The sequence below is a fragment of the Myotis brandtii genome, unplaced genomic scaffold (genome assembly GCF_000412655.1).
Source record: "Myotis brandtii unplaced genomic scaffold, ASM41265v1 scaffold250, whole genome shotgun sequence".
In the NCBI taxonomy this organism is placed as follows: domain Eukaryota; kingdom Metazoa; phylum Chordata; class Mammalia; order Chiroptera; family Vespertilionidae; genus Myotis; species Myotis brandtii.
The window spans coordinates 345,077-362,003 of NW_005359478.1; the positions used below are offsets into that span (position 1 = coordinate 345,077).

The 16,927-nt window shown below is 49.3% G+C and overlaps 1 protein-coding gene across 2 annotated transcripts; it reads right to left on the reverse strand.

Annotated features, from left to right (window-relative positions):
• Positions 1-558: 558 nt before the first annotated feature.
• On the reverse strand, positions 559-15,149 carry TARS2 (threonyl-tRNA synthetase 2, mitochondrial (putative)). Of its 2 annotated transcripts, XM_014540699.1 has the most exons (19): positions 14,935-15,149; positions 13,536-13,624; positions 12,319-12,515; positions 11,879-12,002; positions 10,908-11,032; positions 9,327-9,444; positions 9,141-9,205; positions 8,806-8,884; positions 7,646-7,792; positions 7,369-7,467; positions 6,857-7,074; positions 6,222-6,384; positions 5,871-6,008; positions 5,646-5,723; positions 2,999-3,099; positions 2,681-2,782; positions 2,436-2,508; positions 1,753-1,867; positions 559-920 (listed from the first exon to the last, which is right to left on the reverse strand). In XM_014540699.1, exons 3-19 carry the CDS (start codon positions 12,423-12,425, stop codon positions 772-774), a joined length of 2,001 nt encoding a protein of 666 aa, XP_014396185.1. In that variant the 5' UTR covers positions 12,426-12,515; positions 13,536-13,624; positions 14,935-15,149; the 3' UTR covers positions 559-771. The 2 variants fall into 2 exon arrangements, with proteins under 2 accessions (XP_014396185.1, XP_005867439.1); XM_005867377.2 differs by lacking the exons at positions 13,536-13,624; positions 14,935-15,149 and adding an exon at positions 13,252-13,373.
• Between the last annotated feature and the right edge of the window lie 1,778 nt (positions 15,150-16,927).

The window sequence follows — 16,927 nt, forward strand, 5'->3', positions numbered from 1 at the left end:
AGAGGGACAGAGAGAAACATCGATGTGAGAGAGAACATGGATTGGTTGCCTCCTGCATGAGCCCCGACCAGGGCCGGGGAACCTGCGACCAAGGTACGTGCCCTTGACTGGAATTGAACCCGGGAACCCTTCAGTCTCAGGGTCGACGCTCTATCCACTGAGCCACAGCAGCTAGGACTCATCCATTGATTCTTGTTATGTGTCCTGACCAGGGATTGAACCTGCAACCTTGGTAATCGGGACAACACTCTAACCAGCTGAGCTAACTGGCCAGAGCCTGGGTTGTCCCTTAATTTGGGAAACATCCATGTGAGAAACATCAATTGGTTGCCTCCTGCGTGCACCCCAACCAGGGATTGAACCTGCAACCTGGGTATGTGCCCTGACCAGGAATCCAACCCACTGCCTTTCGGTGCACAGGATGATGCTCCAACCAGCAGAGCACCTGGCTAGGTGGGGCTGTCCCTCTTCACTCTCCCCATCGCCCTGGGACAAGAGAGGGAGGCGAAGTCAAAATCCTTTTATCCCCCATCAGGAGTCAGAGACGACAACACAACCTCAGAGCTTTAGGTTTATTATGCTTAGTTTCGATCTCCTCACACAAGCAGCTGTGGCTTCCTCCACATCAAATCTCTTTCCGAGGAGTAGATTCAGGCCTCCACACAAGTTCTAAAGGGTCTGGGACTCCAGACTCTGTCGGTTAGGTTGGCCCCTCCTGGGTTCGGAGAGGCTGGTGGCTCCTGCAGGTCTGTCACGTGACTGTGCAAACGCTCAGAAAATTTCCTCGGCATTTGGGACCCTGGAGTTCTGCAGCTCCAGCAGCCGCCCCACAGCCTCTGTCAAGTCCCATTCTCCAAGCCGACGGTTGTCTCGCGTCCGAATGTTCACTGTTCTGTTGCTCTGCTCTTTCTGTCCAACCACTGCAAGTAGAGGGGGGTGGGTATCTCAGGGCAGATGTAACCCACCTGGGGTGTCTCCCTTTGCTATGCAGAAACTGAAGCGATGGAACCTAAATCTTTAGAAAGGGTGAGAACAAAGCCCCGATGTGGTGCGGGGACGGATATTTTACTGGTTCTTGCCCTTCAGCTCCCTGCTTGTGCTGAGGAGATAAGAAGCTATTTCAGCTCAGGAGCCCAGGGGTCAGAGATAATAGGGTCAGCCAGAGCAAGACAAAGATCAGCTGACCCAGAGGAAGTGTGTGTGCACCTGTGTGTGTGAATACTAGAGAAAGGGGAAGTGGCAGTGGTGGAAGGCTCGGCGAGTCCACGGGGCTGTGGGCAGCTTGCTCCAAGCGCTGGCAGCATGAGTGGGTGTGCAGAACTAGAGAATCAGGTTATCTGGCCGAGGACTGTCTGCTCCTGGCTTTTATTGGAAAATGAAAAAAGGAACAGGCAGAGCTACACTTGTCTCCATAAGGCCTTTCTCCTCATCCAGGAGGGCTGACTCCATCTAGGTCTAGAATAAACAAAGCTAACTAATTAGGCCTTATTAACCCTTCCTGTCCCTTTCTCTCTGGCACGCCCTTGGTGAATTAACCTAACAGACAGCGATGAAGGGTCAGAAGAACACTGTTCCGTGGGTCAGAGGTAGCTGTCGGGGTGAAGAAAACTGTGGTCCAAATGGCTTAGGCATCCTGAATCCTGGCTCCTGTCCAGCTCAGGAACTGAGACCCAATTAAGCCAAATATGCAGATGACCAAACTTAATAAAAATGAGGACAGTGTACAGGGCGGGTGCTTGAGCTGTCACTCACCAAACTGAAAATTGTAGTTGGCGAGCTGGGCCCCGCGGACTCTCCGGCTGAGGGTCTGCCTGGAGTCAGCGTCCAGGTCTCCGACCAGCCCCGCCGCCTGCAGGCTCTGCTGTACCTGGGCAGAGGTTTGGTGATAGGAACTTAATTTAATGGAAGGTTGAGGAGTAGAACAGTCTGATACCAAAGCCCCATCTGTTCCCCCTTCCTCTGCCTCAAGGTTCTCGGGGTCTCACAGATACCCCTCCTCACTGTCTCCACACCGAGGCCCTGCCTTCACCCCCGCAGCTTCTGTGTCTGCCTCCTGTGGAGCCCAGCCTGCAGGGATTCCCTGGCCTGCCTGCTTCTGGCTACACTCCACCCAACCAGCTGCTTGACGCGGGGACAGCCCATAGCCTTCCTTCTCTCTAGAAAGCAAAGGAAAAGCAACATTTATCCAACCCCTTTTTGTGCTCTGTTGTCAGCCTTTCATGTATGTTGATTTAATTGTCACACATCTCCACCAGGAGGGACCAGTTTGTTTCTCAGGTGTGGAATCCCCAGCACACAGGCCAGCAGCCATCTGAGCCCAGCCTTGTGGTTCCAAGTGCTTGTGCCTCTCCCCACCCCAGGTGGTCTCTTCCTAGGCATGTGCTCAGGTCCCTATTAGTCTTGCTTCAGCCCTGTCCTGGCCCCCAACTCCTCACCTCCCTGGCATAGTCCTCCTGCTCGGTCCCCACTGGGATGACCATCACCTGGAATGGGGACAGCCACAGCGGCCTGGTTGGGAGAGAAGAAGAGGACAAATGACTCATTCTGGCTCTGACCATGAGGGTGGCTGCAGCGAGCAGACTGGAGCAGGAAACAGAAGCTGGAGTCTGAAGGGGGCAGGGTCTGGGGCATGCACTGTCATGCCTGACTCAGAACAGAAGTCTGGAGTCGGGGGTCTCACCATCTCCCCCCACAGCTCTCCGCCAGCACTCCCAGCATCCTTTCCACAGAACCCAGAACTGCTCGGTGAATGAGGACTGGACGCTCCGGGGCCCCGGCTCGCCTAGAGGGAAAAAGGAAAGTGGATGGAATGGAGGAAGTAGCACAAATTGTGCAATCAGGATCACCTGCCAGTTCTTATAGAAATATTCAGGCTCAGCAGGGGAGGGTGTGGAGGATTTGGTTACTTTCAGGGCCAAAGGGAGAAGGGGAAGCTGTTCTCCAGTGATCCCATGGGCAGCCGCGGGAAAAGGGAACTTGTCCGGACAAGGCTCTGTACCCCTTGTACTGGAGGTCAAATCTCAGGGGCAGCTGGAAGTCAAGCTGGATTGTCCCGCACTGATGGGGCCGACCCAGGGCATCGTGGAGGTGCACGTCAATCTGGAGGAGAGAGGGGAGGCCTGTGAGAAACTAGAACCAGTGCCACCCCCTTTCCACCTACCCATGCCCCAGGCTGCTCTGAGAGACTGTCACCCCGCTGTGCCAGACTCTACTTGACTCGGCAGGGACTCAGTGGTGTTATAATATTAGGGGACACCCACATCCACATGACTGACCCATCCACTCCCTGGCCTCTCAATTCCTCAAGTGCCTCATCTCAGAGACCTTCACCCACACTGTGGCTACACCCCTGTCCTGTCCTTGCCTAGAATGGCTGCACCTCTGGAACGGTCCACCCTGCTCTGATACGTCTCTTGGTTTTCTAGCTTTGACAATTACTCCTGCTAATAGCTCTTCAATGTCTAGGTTCCTTAATGCTTCTTTTTCTTCCAGTTCACAGGCCCCTCCCGCCTTTGATTCTTCCCGAGGCAGCTGTACCCACTCTCCCAGGTTCCCGACATCATTGTTCCTCTATCACATCCACATGGCAAACTCCCCTGGTGGCACCCTCCCCTCCCACCTCCCTGGCTCTTAACAGAATGGCTCAGCGCTACCCAACATGGCACACACCACACAGATGCAAAACGACTGACGCCATCCAAGTCCCTGTTTCAACCTCAACTGGACCCTTGCTGCTGCCCCCAAGTCTGTGGCTGCTTTGACCAGCTGTGTCCTATTCTCCTCAAGGATTTTCAAGCTTTCCCTTCTCTCTTCAATGTTCACCTCCCTCACTGAAAACTCCTCTCCCCCATTCCCATCTCACCAAATGACTCTTTCCCCTATTTCATGGAAAATTCAGACAATATCTTGAGATGGGAAATGTTTCAAATCCTATAACCACACCTATGAACTTCCTGCACCTACCCAGCCTTTCTGCACGCCCCAAACAATGGCAAAGGCTGTTCCTTTGGTGGAGGACTCTCAAAGCCACACTTCAGTAGAGCTTCCCTCACTGAAACCCCTTCCACAACTTCAACTCCTCCCTGACCCCAACAGGCACCCTCTCATGACAGCATTTAAACATTCTCAAGTCTCGCCCTCCATAAGCATTTTGACTACTCAGGCCCTTAGTAATTCTCTTTTCCTTTGTAACAGCCAAAGTTCTTGAAAGAGTTAGGTTCATTCATTCCCTCCCTCCCTCCACCCTCACTCTCCACTTTACCAAAAATGGGCCTGCAAAACCTAACAGCCTTGAGCTACTCCTTCGCTCTGGTCTTTCTAAAAACCCAGCTCTGCTCTTTTCGTTGCCAGATAGCGTCCTCAAGGGGCAGGCGGAGTGCAATTCAGATGACCAATCCACTGGGCCCAGCAATGTGGCTTCTCGCTTGTTCACAGCTCACTGCTCTGCTGTTTGCTCTGCCTCTTCTTGGGCTGCATGAAGCAGCAAGCTTTTACCAATGTGCTTTGCTGGCAAGTGCTCTTACCAGAGCTGCACCAAAGGTTACCGCACTTGCAGTTAAGCAGAACATTCCTGGCCCGAGCTTGTTAGAGGAGCTGCCACTACCTGTTGTATCCACTCATCTCTCAATCCCAGCCTGTTATGATGAGAATTTTCTTGTCTGTGACTCTCCCTGCTGCCACATACACAAAAAGGTTCTTCATGCAAAGGGTCACATAGCTTGCCTCTGTGGGGGTCAAGCCTGGGTAAACTAAGCACCAACCAACAGAACGTTCTGAAATTCACTGCTCGTAACAAAGTACAGGGTGGGGCACAAGCAGGCTTACAGTTGTTCGTAAGGAACATAAAACCCACTTTTGCCCCACACGGTATACTACAGATTTCTTATTCTTCGATATTCCTCTTGAAGAAACCATATTGTTGGACCTTGTTTAATGAATTCAGGATTATTGTTGAATTCATTAATAATGAAACCTGTTTGCCCACTGTTTGTGAGAAGATACATCCAGAGCACTGCCTTTATAAGCAGACTGGCACCAACAGTTGTGTATTTTAACATGTAGATAAGTTATATATAAGTTAACATTATTAGCAGCTGGTACTTTTGCTAGGGGTTGTTAATTCCAGGTGTGAAACTGACCTCACGCCAATTTTCATAACGTATCTTAATGGAAAAATAACATTTTCCTGGCATGTTAAATCTGTCTGCATGTAATTCTGATTTCTCAAATACATTCACTGGTACCAACCAACCAACCAACAAAAACTAACAGCCTTTTCACTAAATACAGCAGATACTTTTCAGTTCTCTCCCCTCCTCCCCGATTCTTTCACTTCTTCCAACTCGCCATGTGAGTCAGTTTTCACCCTTCCCCCAGCCTTGCCTCCACTCTCCCTCCTGAAACACCTCTTTACTTGGCCAACAATCACGTTTCGCATTAGAAAGAGTCCTGCAGGAGGCCTTTCCTGACCCTCCTGAATAGCAAGCTCCCTTAGCGCCTGCCACCCAGTCCTCACAGACAATAGGTCCCATGGGGGTAGGGACTGAATCACTCCTCTTTATACACAAGTTAAAAAAAACTCCTTTTTATCTATTAAATACTTAATAAAACAAAAAATGAAACTCTATCCAAAGTCCCCAGCTTACCTTAGGCCCATAGAAGGCACCATCTCCAGGGTTGAGGTCCCAGGGCTCTCCAAACCCTTCCAGGGCCTGTTCAAGGACCTTTAGAGGGAGAGGACCATGAGCAGCACTTCCCTCCAACCCCGCAATGAGCGCCTCCGCATTCGCCTCTCCTGAGGAGCCTGACTCCCAACTGTCCCCCTTCCATCGGAGAGTGGTTCACCCACCCGATTCCCTGCACCTGCTCACCTGCTCAGCCTGGTCCCAGAGGCAAGGCTCTCCCAGGAAGCCAGACGGCCGGGTGGACAGTGCCAGGCGGAAGGAGAAGCCCAGGACAGCATAGACAGAGCGGAGGAAATCCAGGCAGCCCCGGATCTCTGCTTCCAGCTGGGGGAGGAAGTAAGGGAGGGAGAGTGTGAGCTAGACAGAGCTCTGGGGTGAGGGTAGTTTGGGGCAAACAGAGGGCAAAAACATAGAGGAAAGTTGGGGATAGCACGTAGCCGAACTGTAATATCTAAAGAGGGCAACTGAGGTCAGGAATGTTGGTGGCTCATGGGGGCAGGGCGGTGGTTAGAAATGCCTATGGAGCGGGGGAGCCACCTGGTCCGGTGCACAGAAGATGTGAGCATCATCCTGCTGGAAGCACCGCAGCCGGGTCAGTCCTCCCAGGCTGCCCGAGGCCTCGGCCCTGTGAAGGGCCCCAAAGTCTGCCAGTCGCAGGGGCAGCTCTCGCCAGGATCTGGGCCGGTGGGCGAACATCAGGCTGAGATTGGGGTGGGAAGGGGTCAGTGCCACAGGGAGAACTAGCTCCCGAAGACGCTCCTCTGCCCAGCGGGGTGCTTCCTCTCCCCACACCATCGGCTAAGGACCCCTCCAGCCTGCCGTGCCTCTGAGTCCTGCCAATCCCCATCATCACAGTCGGAGCACTGCGTGACTCAAGGGATTTTCTCAGTAACAACAACAGACATCATTTACTGTGCGCCTGTTCTGTGACAGGCGCTGAGTTGGGGAAAAAACCCTAGGCAGCAACTCCAAACCCTTGATGTTACCGTAAGGACACTGAGGCTTAGAGTGGTACAATGATCTTCCCAAATTCACATGGTCAGCTAGAGGCAGATTCAAGACTCCAATCAGGTGCCCAGTACTCTTCCCAGATGCTTCCTGTCACTTAATATTTAGCAGCCTGGGTGCCTGGCCTCAGCCCTGGAGGACCCAGGCCTCTGGCTCCAGCTCACCAGTGTGCAGGGCAGTTCATGGGCTTGAGGGCGAGCGTGTCTGTGGGATGGCTGGTAGAGTGGTCACTCTGGGAGCTGGTGGGCCTGTCAGAGCCTGGGGACTGCAGGGCAAACATGTCTTCCTGATAATGCTCCCAGTGTCCTGACAGTTCCCAGAGTTTCGTAGAGAACAGTATGGGTGTTTTTACTTCTGAGAAACCACGGCGGGTGTACTCGGCCTGGAAAGGAGGGTACAGACATGAAAGGTCAAAGTGACCGGGGGAGAGAAGGGAAGGGAGCAGCTGTGTGATTCTCCTGGGCCCTCAGTCATGCTGATCACAGCCACACCTACTAAACACCATATTAACTCTCTATGTTCCCCAATGTAGACCACACATTTCTAGTATCTCAATAAAAATCACCAGCACTTTACAGTATTTATGTTTATGCTTCTAATCCCCCTTTTAACACTTGACTTCTTCTAGGCCCCCAACCCCTCCCTGGCCCCCCTCCCCTGGCTGGGTCCCCCTTACCCTGATGAAAGACACCAGGGCATTGTGCACCCTCGTCCCCCGGGGCAGGAAGAAGCAGCTCCCAGGACTCAGTTCATGGAAGAAGAAGAGCTCCTGTTCCTGGGTCGGGAATGGCAGTGGTCACTTCAAGGGGGAAGCAGGGGCTTTGGAACCAGAAGAAATAAGGGATGGAGCCGCTCAGTCTGCTGGATTCTGAGTCTGCTCCCAACGTCACAATCACGTCCCTTCATCTTGTTCCAACCCTTCTCATCAGCCCCCCTCTCCCCAACCTCTGCACCTTCCCAATGCGCCGGTGGTCCCGTGACTCTGCCGCCTTCCTCCATTCTTCCCAGGCCCTCAGCTCCTCTGCTGTGGGGAAGGAAACCCCGGACACCCTCTGCAGCGTCTCGGGGGCCCCTGAGGCCTTCCATAAGGATGACGAGTTCTGCGGGGGGCACAGGGAGTCCATGCGAAGATGAGGCTGAAGCCGCCCGACCGCTCTGGCAAACCTCAGTGTGAGCTTCAGTTATGCACTACTTTCCCACCATCAACACCACAGGCTGGTCCTTCAGACAACGCATGTGGTGCTTATAGCCTTGAAAGTGCCCGGTTCTTGATTTCTACATACGTCCCACTCAGGCCTAACATTATCCTGAGCAATCTCACTGCTGCCTGCCAGCACCCCGGCCTTCGTTCCTCCCCTTCTAATCAATGATTGCTCAGGGGATTAACCTGAGGATCCGGTCAAGTGTCATCCACCCACCCCCTTACCAACCTCCCACACTCTTCCCTATCTCTGCCCCGTGGAATCACCTGCCTCTGCTTGCCCTTTCCTTGAACAGTACTAATAAGAAACAGCCTGCACTTTATAGCACTTTTAACTTTCCCTCAAACACTTCCTCCTGCATTCGTTGGTCTGTCTCTGGATGTGGGTTTACTGGCAGGAATTAACCGTCAATTTCAATAGATGGGAAATAGGTAAGGAGATGGACCCAGGGCCACAACGTCCTTAATGGCAGAGCCAGGGTTTCAGTCCGGCGCTTTCTGTTCTACCTGCCTGCCTCTCCCCTCGCCCTCTGCTCCCATTCTAATAACTCACCTTGCCCAGAAACAGTGTTTTCATAAAAGACACGCCCTTGACTTAGAGTATTCTCCCCGTGCCTGTCGGACGGTATTCCCCACCTTCTCCACCACAGGAGCCGGCCGTGTAAGACCTTGCCCAGCCTGTCCACGCCCTCCCACCCCGTCTCCCTTAGCGGTGATGTCCAATTATGGAAACCGAGTTGGTTCCTGTGTCCACCAGACTCCGTTTCTAGAAGGCAGGGACTAAGTGTCTTTCTCCCTCTGGATTCCCTGCTCACCGTCAGAGCATGGATGGGGCTGAGAGAACTATCTTCCCATCCCCCGCTACTCCAGTGAAAACGGGAGTTTCCGCCCAACCCTGTCCCCACAACTGACCGTGAGCAGCTTCAGTCCTCCAATCTGTCCGGTGTGCCGAAGGTGGGGGCCCCGGCAAAGATCCACCAGCATGCCACACCTGGGAGGGAGAGGGCCATCAGTGTCTCCAAATTCCCCAGTTCTTAGTTTTCTCCCTCTCCTGGCCTTTCGCTGACGGAAAGAGGAAGTAAAGAAACGTGTTCCACAGAGAGAGTAACGGGGGATAAAAATCAATTCCCAGTCCCCTTTCTTTTTCTGGAGCAACAGATTAGCTTCTGTCTCCTTTCCCTTAGCCCCCTCTGGCCTTGTCAGTGCCGCCCCACCTCCCCATTTCTCTCCGTCTTGACCACTCTCACCCATAAACTGTTGCTGTCGGACCCGTCACTTTCTCCTCAATCAGGCGGAGCTTAAAAGGGTTATCCTGGAAGAAGGGATGAGTGAAGACAAGTCTTTATCCCATCACTTCTGGGACTGACGAGGGAGAGCCACCTCGTCCCTCAGGCCTCTGGTCTTCCTCCTAAAACTGTGTGTTTCCAACCCACCTTGAAGAGCTGGCGAAGCTGATCCCGGGAAGCCTCTAGCCTCCGGAAGGGCTGAGCAGCAGCTGCAAGTTTTTGGCAAATTCGCTCCAAAACAGGCAGCTCTGAGCCCCGGATAGTCCTGGGAAGATGAGAACTGGTTGGTTTGCACCCTCTAAGAAGCATCACCTGGGTGGCATACCTGTTGGCTAGGGGGTGAAATCCTGCCCTCCAGAAACATCTAGAATTATTTGCTCTAACAGAAAACACAGGAAATCAGGTACAAATTTTATAGCTGGAGCAAATGCTCTATGTATGAAATTAAAAGTTGAGTGCAGCCCGAACTGGCTTGGCTCAGTCAGCCTGTAGACTGAAGGGCCCCGGGTTCAATTCCCAGGCACATGCCCGAATTGCAGGCTCCATCCCCAGTAGGGGGGGCATGCAGGAGGCAGCCAATCAATGATTTTCTCTCATCATTAACATTTCTCTCCCTCTTCCTTCCTCTCTAAAATCAATAAAAACATATATTTTTTAAAAAGTGGAGTGCAGGCAATCTGGATGGACAAAATTAAAGCAAAGTAATGGAGAATGAAATAAAAGTTGAAGAACTCCTAAAGGCTAGAGAAGATGTTTCAAGCAGAATTAGACAGAAGAGAAAGAACATGGACTAATGGAGAAGGTGGTACCAAAATAACATATCAGGCCTGGAGGCCCTTCCCCCAGCTTGCTCCTCCAAATTGAACATGCCCTAGACCCCAGAAAAGGGCCTCAGAAACCACCCCAATAACAGGGTACAACCTTTCAGTTATAAGATGAATAAGGTCTGAGGAGCTAATGCATAGCATGGTGACTATAGTTGATAATTTTGATAATTCTGTATTGTATAGTTGAAATTTGCTATTTGCTAACAGACGTTAAGTGTTCTCACAATAAAAAGGTGAGGTTGTGCCCTAGCTGGTTTAGCTCAGTGGAAAGAGCGTCGGCCTACAGATTGAAGAGTCCCAGGTTCGATTCCGATCAAGGGCACATGCCTGGGTTGCGGGCTTGATCTCCAGTAGGCGACGTGCAGGAGGCAGCCAATCAATGATGTTTCCCTCATCATTGATGTTTCTATCTCTCTTTCCCCCTCCCTGACTCTCTGAAATCAATAAAGATATATATTTAAAAAAAAAAAGGTGAGGTCGTCCCGGCTGGTTGCTCAGTGGTTAGAGCACCAAAGGGGCTCAGGTTCGATTCCTGGTCCCGGGCACGTACCTGGATTACAGGTTTGCTCCCCATCTCCAGTGAGAATGTGTGCAGGAGGCAACCAGTCCGTGTCTCTCTCTCACATTTATGTTTCTCTCTCTCTCTCCCACTCCTCATGAAAAGCAATGGAAAAAATATCCTCAGGTGAGGATTAACAAAAAAACAACACAAAAAATGTGAGGTGATGGGTTAATTAACTAGATTGTGGGAATCCTTTCACAATGTATATGAATATCAAATTATCACACTACACACTTTAAAAATACTACAATTTTGTCAATTATGCCTCAAAAAACCTGGGGGAAAAGGTGAAGTCTCACAAAAGAAACCATCATTCTCCCCCTTCCTTGCACTGCTCACCGTTCCTTTCCCAGGAAGAAATCATGGTAGAAGCCGCACTCGGTGCTGGGCCCTCGGCAGAGGACAGCACCTAGGAGTTGTTCAGCCGCTGCCCCCAGGACATGGGCGCTGGAATGCCAGAACACCTGGGTTCACAGGAAAGAAGTTCATGAGTCCTAACCTCCCTTACCCCCTCGCTCTGGATCCTCTCCTCCAAGAAGCTGGTGTGAAACCAGTATGGCTCTTCTAGGAATAACTATCATATAATGGAGGTGGTGACAATTACATAGTGACAAGGAAAAAAAAATAGAAAAGAAAGCAGAGGTCAGTAGAAAAGGGCACAGAAGAGAGTACCCTCCTACCCCACTCCTCAGGGCTACCCGGTCAGAGGAAGCCAGGCAGCTTCCTTTGCTCTCCTATAACATCTCTTATAGGGCTTCAGAGTAAACTACTCGGTAAGACTGCCTCTTAAAGGCTCTGCTCAGTCTTTTGGTCCTTTTTCTTGCCCCTTAGCCAGGAATCCAGTGTGATGCAACCACTGCTTTCGGATTTGGTCATTTGTAAATAAATGACATGAGAACTCAATTTTTCTGCATCCTAATACATGAGGTCCACATTACCTAAGCTGACATGAAGAGGACAAAATGGGGACGAGGCTTGGTTGTTATGCTCAGTTGTGGAAGCCACGTTAAAATTAAATATTTGCTACAGATAACTTATAATGGGTATCTCAATATCATCCTAATAAGTTTTCAACTTATTACTTCTCCCTTTCACTAACACAAATGATGTCTGCTTATAAGAGACCTAGGCTTAGTAAAAACTTTCATCATAAGTTTCCAGCTTAGCTAGGAATAGTTAAGATAAGCTATCTGCGGTAAGTCTCCCTCCCAAGTGAAAATGGAAAAACTCAGGCAAAAGAAATGTTACAAACACCCACTTAAATATCTCAGTTTAGTAGCCACTGTATTTGTGACAAAGAAGACACTTACTGCTTTCCCCTCTGCAGAATCAAACGTCAGAAATCTGAGGTCAGAATCTGTCTCTAAGGGCCGCTCCAGATCATAAGGTTCTCCATTCACTTGAGCGGCCACTGCAGTATTTGCCAGGGTTGAACTTCAACAATGGGGATGGGGTGGAGATAAAGAAAATGAGAGGGTTACAATCCACATGGAAAAAGAGGGGCTCAACTTGCAAAGGGGGACTGTGTTACCAGAGCAATAGAACCTACTGTTTCTCCTCCCTCCTCCCCCAAGGACAATAGAGCAAGGACAGAGACTCTGAAACTAACACAGATAAAAAAAACGAACTGGTAGTTAAAGCTATCTTGATGGCATGGAACAGAAACAAGCAGAGTTTTCTCTCTCTGCTCAGGTGCAGAGGACGCAGAGGTGGGAGAGTAATACTGGTAGGTAGAGAAGGGGCCTGGTACCTGATCTGCTGGGCCAGCTGGTAAGGGGTTGTGTTCCATGCCACGGCCTCCACTTTCTGTCCTCCGGGGAGCGCTACCTTAATAGTCCGGTGTTCCTTCTGTGCCATGCCTGCTAACCTCTTCACCTGTGCAGCCCATAGCTCCTCAAAAAGGCCAAGCCGCTCTACCAAACAGGGTGGAGGAGCCGGCACAGCTGCCTGGTGGGAAATACGTTAGGAGGTAACACAGGTCCCATCAGTTATTCCTGGGATTGGGGATGGTGGGAGATGAGGGCATTGAAGTGGCCGGGGTCCTAATTTCTAGTCTTTAAAGCAGTGGTTCTCAACCTTGGCTGCACATTAGAATCACCTGCGAATCTTTTAAAATCCTGATTTCTGGGCCTCATCCTCCGGAAATTCTGTTTCTTTGTTACTAATGTAGTGGCCTCCCATAACAAAGAAACAGAATTTCCGGAGGATGAGGCCCAGAAATCAGGATTTTAAAGATTCGCAGGTGATTCTAATGTGCAGCCAAGGTTGAGAGCCACTGCTTTAAAAGGAAGGGATGCTCCAGGGCCCTACGTTAGGAGTCCTGGCTCCGCAGGCGGTTGACCCTGGGAAAAAGCGCTTCAAACGGCGGCCGCAGTGGCTCAGCGGTTGGGCATCGACCTATGAACCAGGAGGTCATGGTTCAACGCCCGGTCAGGGCACATGCCCGATTGTGGGCTCCATCCCCATTGTGGGGCGTCCAGGAGGCAGCCAATCAATGATGCTCTCTCATCATTGATGTTTCTATCCCTCTTTTCTCTCCCTTCCTCTCTGAAATCAATAAAAACATATTAATTAAAAAAAAAGGCCAGAGTAGCCGGTTCGGGACTCAGGGCGGGAGCAGGGGGGTCCGGCTGGGTTGAGAACCTACACCTTGGGCTTTGGGGGGTTCGGAACTTTGGGGTACCTCAAGCGCCGTGTGTAGCCCGCAGGCTTGTAACCCTGGGAGCCGGAGCCGCCGCCACCTCTGGTAGAGCCCCATGTTCCTCCGGTGCTTACATCCTCAACCAAATGATCCCCTTTTCCCTCAGTGGATTCCTCATTGGCCCCTGGCCCGACAATACCCATGCCTATTGGTTACTACAGCTGCCACTCTAGCCTGGAACCACCCCCAGGAAATGAGAAGAGGTACGTCCACCCCACACAGCAACAGCAGCGATGTGGGTGGTTCCGGATGATCGGAAGACTTACACGGTTACACCGGCAATCCGACACCTGCAGTTTCAGCCCAAAGTAGCAATAAGAGGTCCTGAGGGTTTGGGGACAGGAGCAAGAAAACTCTGGAGTGAGAGTGGGAGAAAAACGGACCAGAAAGGGTAGTCAGTAACTTCCAATTAACCATGTATGTATTTTTACATAGTCTTTACTAGCAAATAGGAAACACTTAAGAGCATAGATTTGAAACCAAACGGACCTAGTGTAAATCCTGAATCTGCCTGCCATTCACTATGTAATTCTGGATAAATTATTTTTCTATGCTTCAGTTTGCTCATCTATGAGATGGGAATAATAGTATTGCTCCCAATTGTTGACGTTTATTTTATGTAAATCATCTAATATAATGCATGGTATAAGGTAGGGGTCCTCAAACTACGGCCTGAGGGCCACATGCAAATACAAATATTGTATTTGTTCCCGTTTTGTTTTTTTACTTCAAAATAAGATATGTGCAGTGTGCATAGGAATTTGTTCATAGTTTTTTTTTTAAACTATAGTCCGGCCCTCCAACGGTCTGAGGGACAGTGAACTGGCCCCCTGTTTAAAAAGTTTGAGGACCCCTGGTATAAGGTAATGGGCAACAGTATGGACAAACCACTAGAATAAATTAATATAACAGCTTTAAGAGCTGGAGCAGCCCTGGCTGGTTTAGCTCACTGGATAGAGCGTCGGCCTGGGGACTGAAGGGTCCTGGGTTCAATTCTGGTCGAGGGCATGTGCCTTGGTTGCGGGCACATCCCAGTAGGGGGTGTGCAGGAGGCAGCTAATCGATGTCACTCTCTCTCATCGGTGTTTCTAACTCTCTCTCCCTCTCCCTTCCTCTCTGTAAAAAAATCAATAAAATATATATTTTTTAAAAATGGCTCAGGAGGAGGTCAATTGATTCATCACCTTCTGGGGTGTTTTTCTGGAACAGAGCATCTGCAGAGGGCACTTCTTGGAGTCCCTTCAGACTCATGGTGCTTAAGAGGGACCTAGGAGACCTCTAAATCTTATAGATGAGAAATTTACTAGTAAAGTCAGAGAAGTTAAGTGATTTAAAGTCAAACAGTTTAAGTGCTAATGCTGGATTTAATCCAAGTCTTGTGCTTCTCACCACTGGTCATAGTGTTTACTTCAGAAAGAGGTGCCTGACCCAGAATCTTGGCTCTCTGCTTCCTACGCAAGACCTTTGCCTCTCATCCCCATTCTGGCTTTCAACTTCCTTTATCCTTCTTTTCTCTTTCCATACCATATCTAGGATACAGGACTAGGGATATTTGTTTTCTTACACAGTAAAAACAAAATCTCAGTCAGATTTTAGTCAAGTGAGAGGGAAAGTGGACTTGGAGCCAGCTATGAGGTTCTCAGTGATTCCCATTAGTGCCCTCACCTGGGGGTGGGGGTGGTTAGAGTTGGTGCTCAAGTTTCCAGTGGTGATGGAATCAAGGACTGAGGAGGAAGAGCTGTCAGAAAATGCTGTTTAATCTAGGTTTCCGGAGGCCAGAGGTTCTGTCTGGGAAAGACAGCAGTTGATCTGAGTCACAGGCACCATTCTAGATCTTGGCTCCATCTTCTTACATGTTAGACACCCTGAAATACAAAAAGAAATAAGACTGTGGAAAAGGGATATCACGTGTGTGTGTGTGTGTGTGTGTGTGTGTGTGTGTGTCTGTCTGTCTGTTTGGGAAAAGGTAAGTGAGGATTTTTAAGTGGCATTCACAAAGTGTGAAAAGAGGCAGAATTCTTTCCATAGCTCTGCACCAAAAAGGACAGGAGTGTTACATTGCAGGTGCTCAATAAATTATTGAATTAAGAATGTACCAATCATTGTATTGAGTTGAAACTCCAAAGGATACATATACTGACACACATTTTTTAATCATTCTACCCTGTCCTTTTTGTGTGTGGAGAATAGAGAGATGGTGGAATAAGTAAGCTCCATTATTATGGCAGCTTCCTATACTCATCCCTCAAACATTTACTGGCTACTCACTACGTGCAGTGCACTGAGCTGTGTGTGGGATGCTGACCAATCAACAACTACATCATCGCCTATGTAACCTGTGCTGCAATGAAGGAAGGAATTTCAAGTTATTCAATTTCTCCTTCTGTAGCAAGCAAGCCAGCAAAAGCAAGCTAGCTAAGGCCAATTCGTTCATCGCCGGTTCTGCTACCATTTCTGAATTGTGCCTACTCTATCTCAGCCTCAGGGAATTTTAACCAGTTAGCCTGCCTGGGAAGCATCCCTAAAACTGCTCTTATTTCCATCCAGAGTATCACTGAACACCTACTATGTGCCAAGTGCTTGTCTTCACTATCTTAATTCCTATAAAAAACCCTGACAAGTAGTAGCTCTTATGCTCCCTTTATAACATGGAAAATTACCCTCAGAGAAGTCCCAATCTCTGAATCCAAAGCCTATATACTATGCCATGCTCTGCTGCCTCTTAGACACCAGAAGAGTCAGACTGCATCATGTTTGGTAGCACGGCTCCGCTTACTCTCCAGATACACTACTTGGAGCATTTGGGGCCCCAAAGGCTTTAATATATAGGTTGGAGAGAGGAGTTCAATAAAAAGCCAAGAAAATTTTTTCTAGCAGACTAAAGATAAGGAAAAAGAAGTGTTCAAGAAATAATGCCAGATTTCACAGAAGTCTAGGGAAAAGGGAATCCTCAGTTAAGGGTATCCTAGACCCTTAATCAAGTTTTGGGAGATTCTCAGTTTTACTTCACTTTTAAAATAGACATCTTATAGTGAGCTAAAGCTTTGAGGTGGTATTGTTGTTATAATCTTATATATAAGAATGCTCTCCGCTGAAGGTAAAGAACATTTCCCACTTATCCTCAGATGAACACATACTTCCAAATCTATATTAGCTCTTAGAAGCAAAAATTCCCTGCATCAAAGAGACAGAAAAGATATTGGAGGTAAAAAAGATAAATTTAAGAAGATAAAATATATAAAGGTTTATATCATTGCCACCAAATGCTTTTGAGGCTCACCCAATTAGCCAAGTGTCTAGAGGTACAGCAGGTGGTATGGGGAGTTTTGGTTTATTAAAAAGCTTTTTCCCTTAGTAATAAAGATCTAGGATGGGGCCAAGCTTTTTACTGTAACATTGCTTTAAGATGCCATGAAGAGAGAAGAAGTTCAACCAAGTTTGCTGAGTAAATAAAGGGGGGAAATCTTCCTATTAGGAGCATGGAAATAAGTTGAACTTGGCTTTGAAAACAAAGCCTTGGGTGCACCTAAATCCTCTAGTTCCCTTCCCCAAGACATCTCCTGAGTCTATAGAAGAGAAACAAGGAAACAGCCACTTCTACCTGCCACCTCTTAAACGACCCTGCAAAGGAAAAACAGAGAAGTCTCCCAAACACAGG

Excerpts from the sequence above, each read along its gene's own strand:
- TARS2 (XM_005867377.2), bottom strand. The coding sequence starts at position 13,326 with ATGGGGCTCTACCAGAGGTGGCGGCGGCTCCGGCTCCCAGGGTTACAA. Across the intron at positions 9,445-10,907 it reads TTCTTCCTGGGAAAGGAACG|GACTATCCGGGGCTCAGAGC; the intron begins GTGAGCAGTGCA and ends TCATCTTCCCAG. Across the intron at positions 3,100-5,645 it reads GTGCCTTCTATGGGCCTAAG|ATTGACGTGCACCTCCACGA; the intron begins GTAAGCTGGGGA and ends TCTCTCCTCCAG.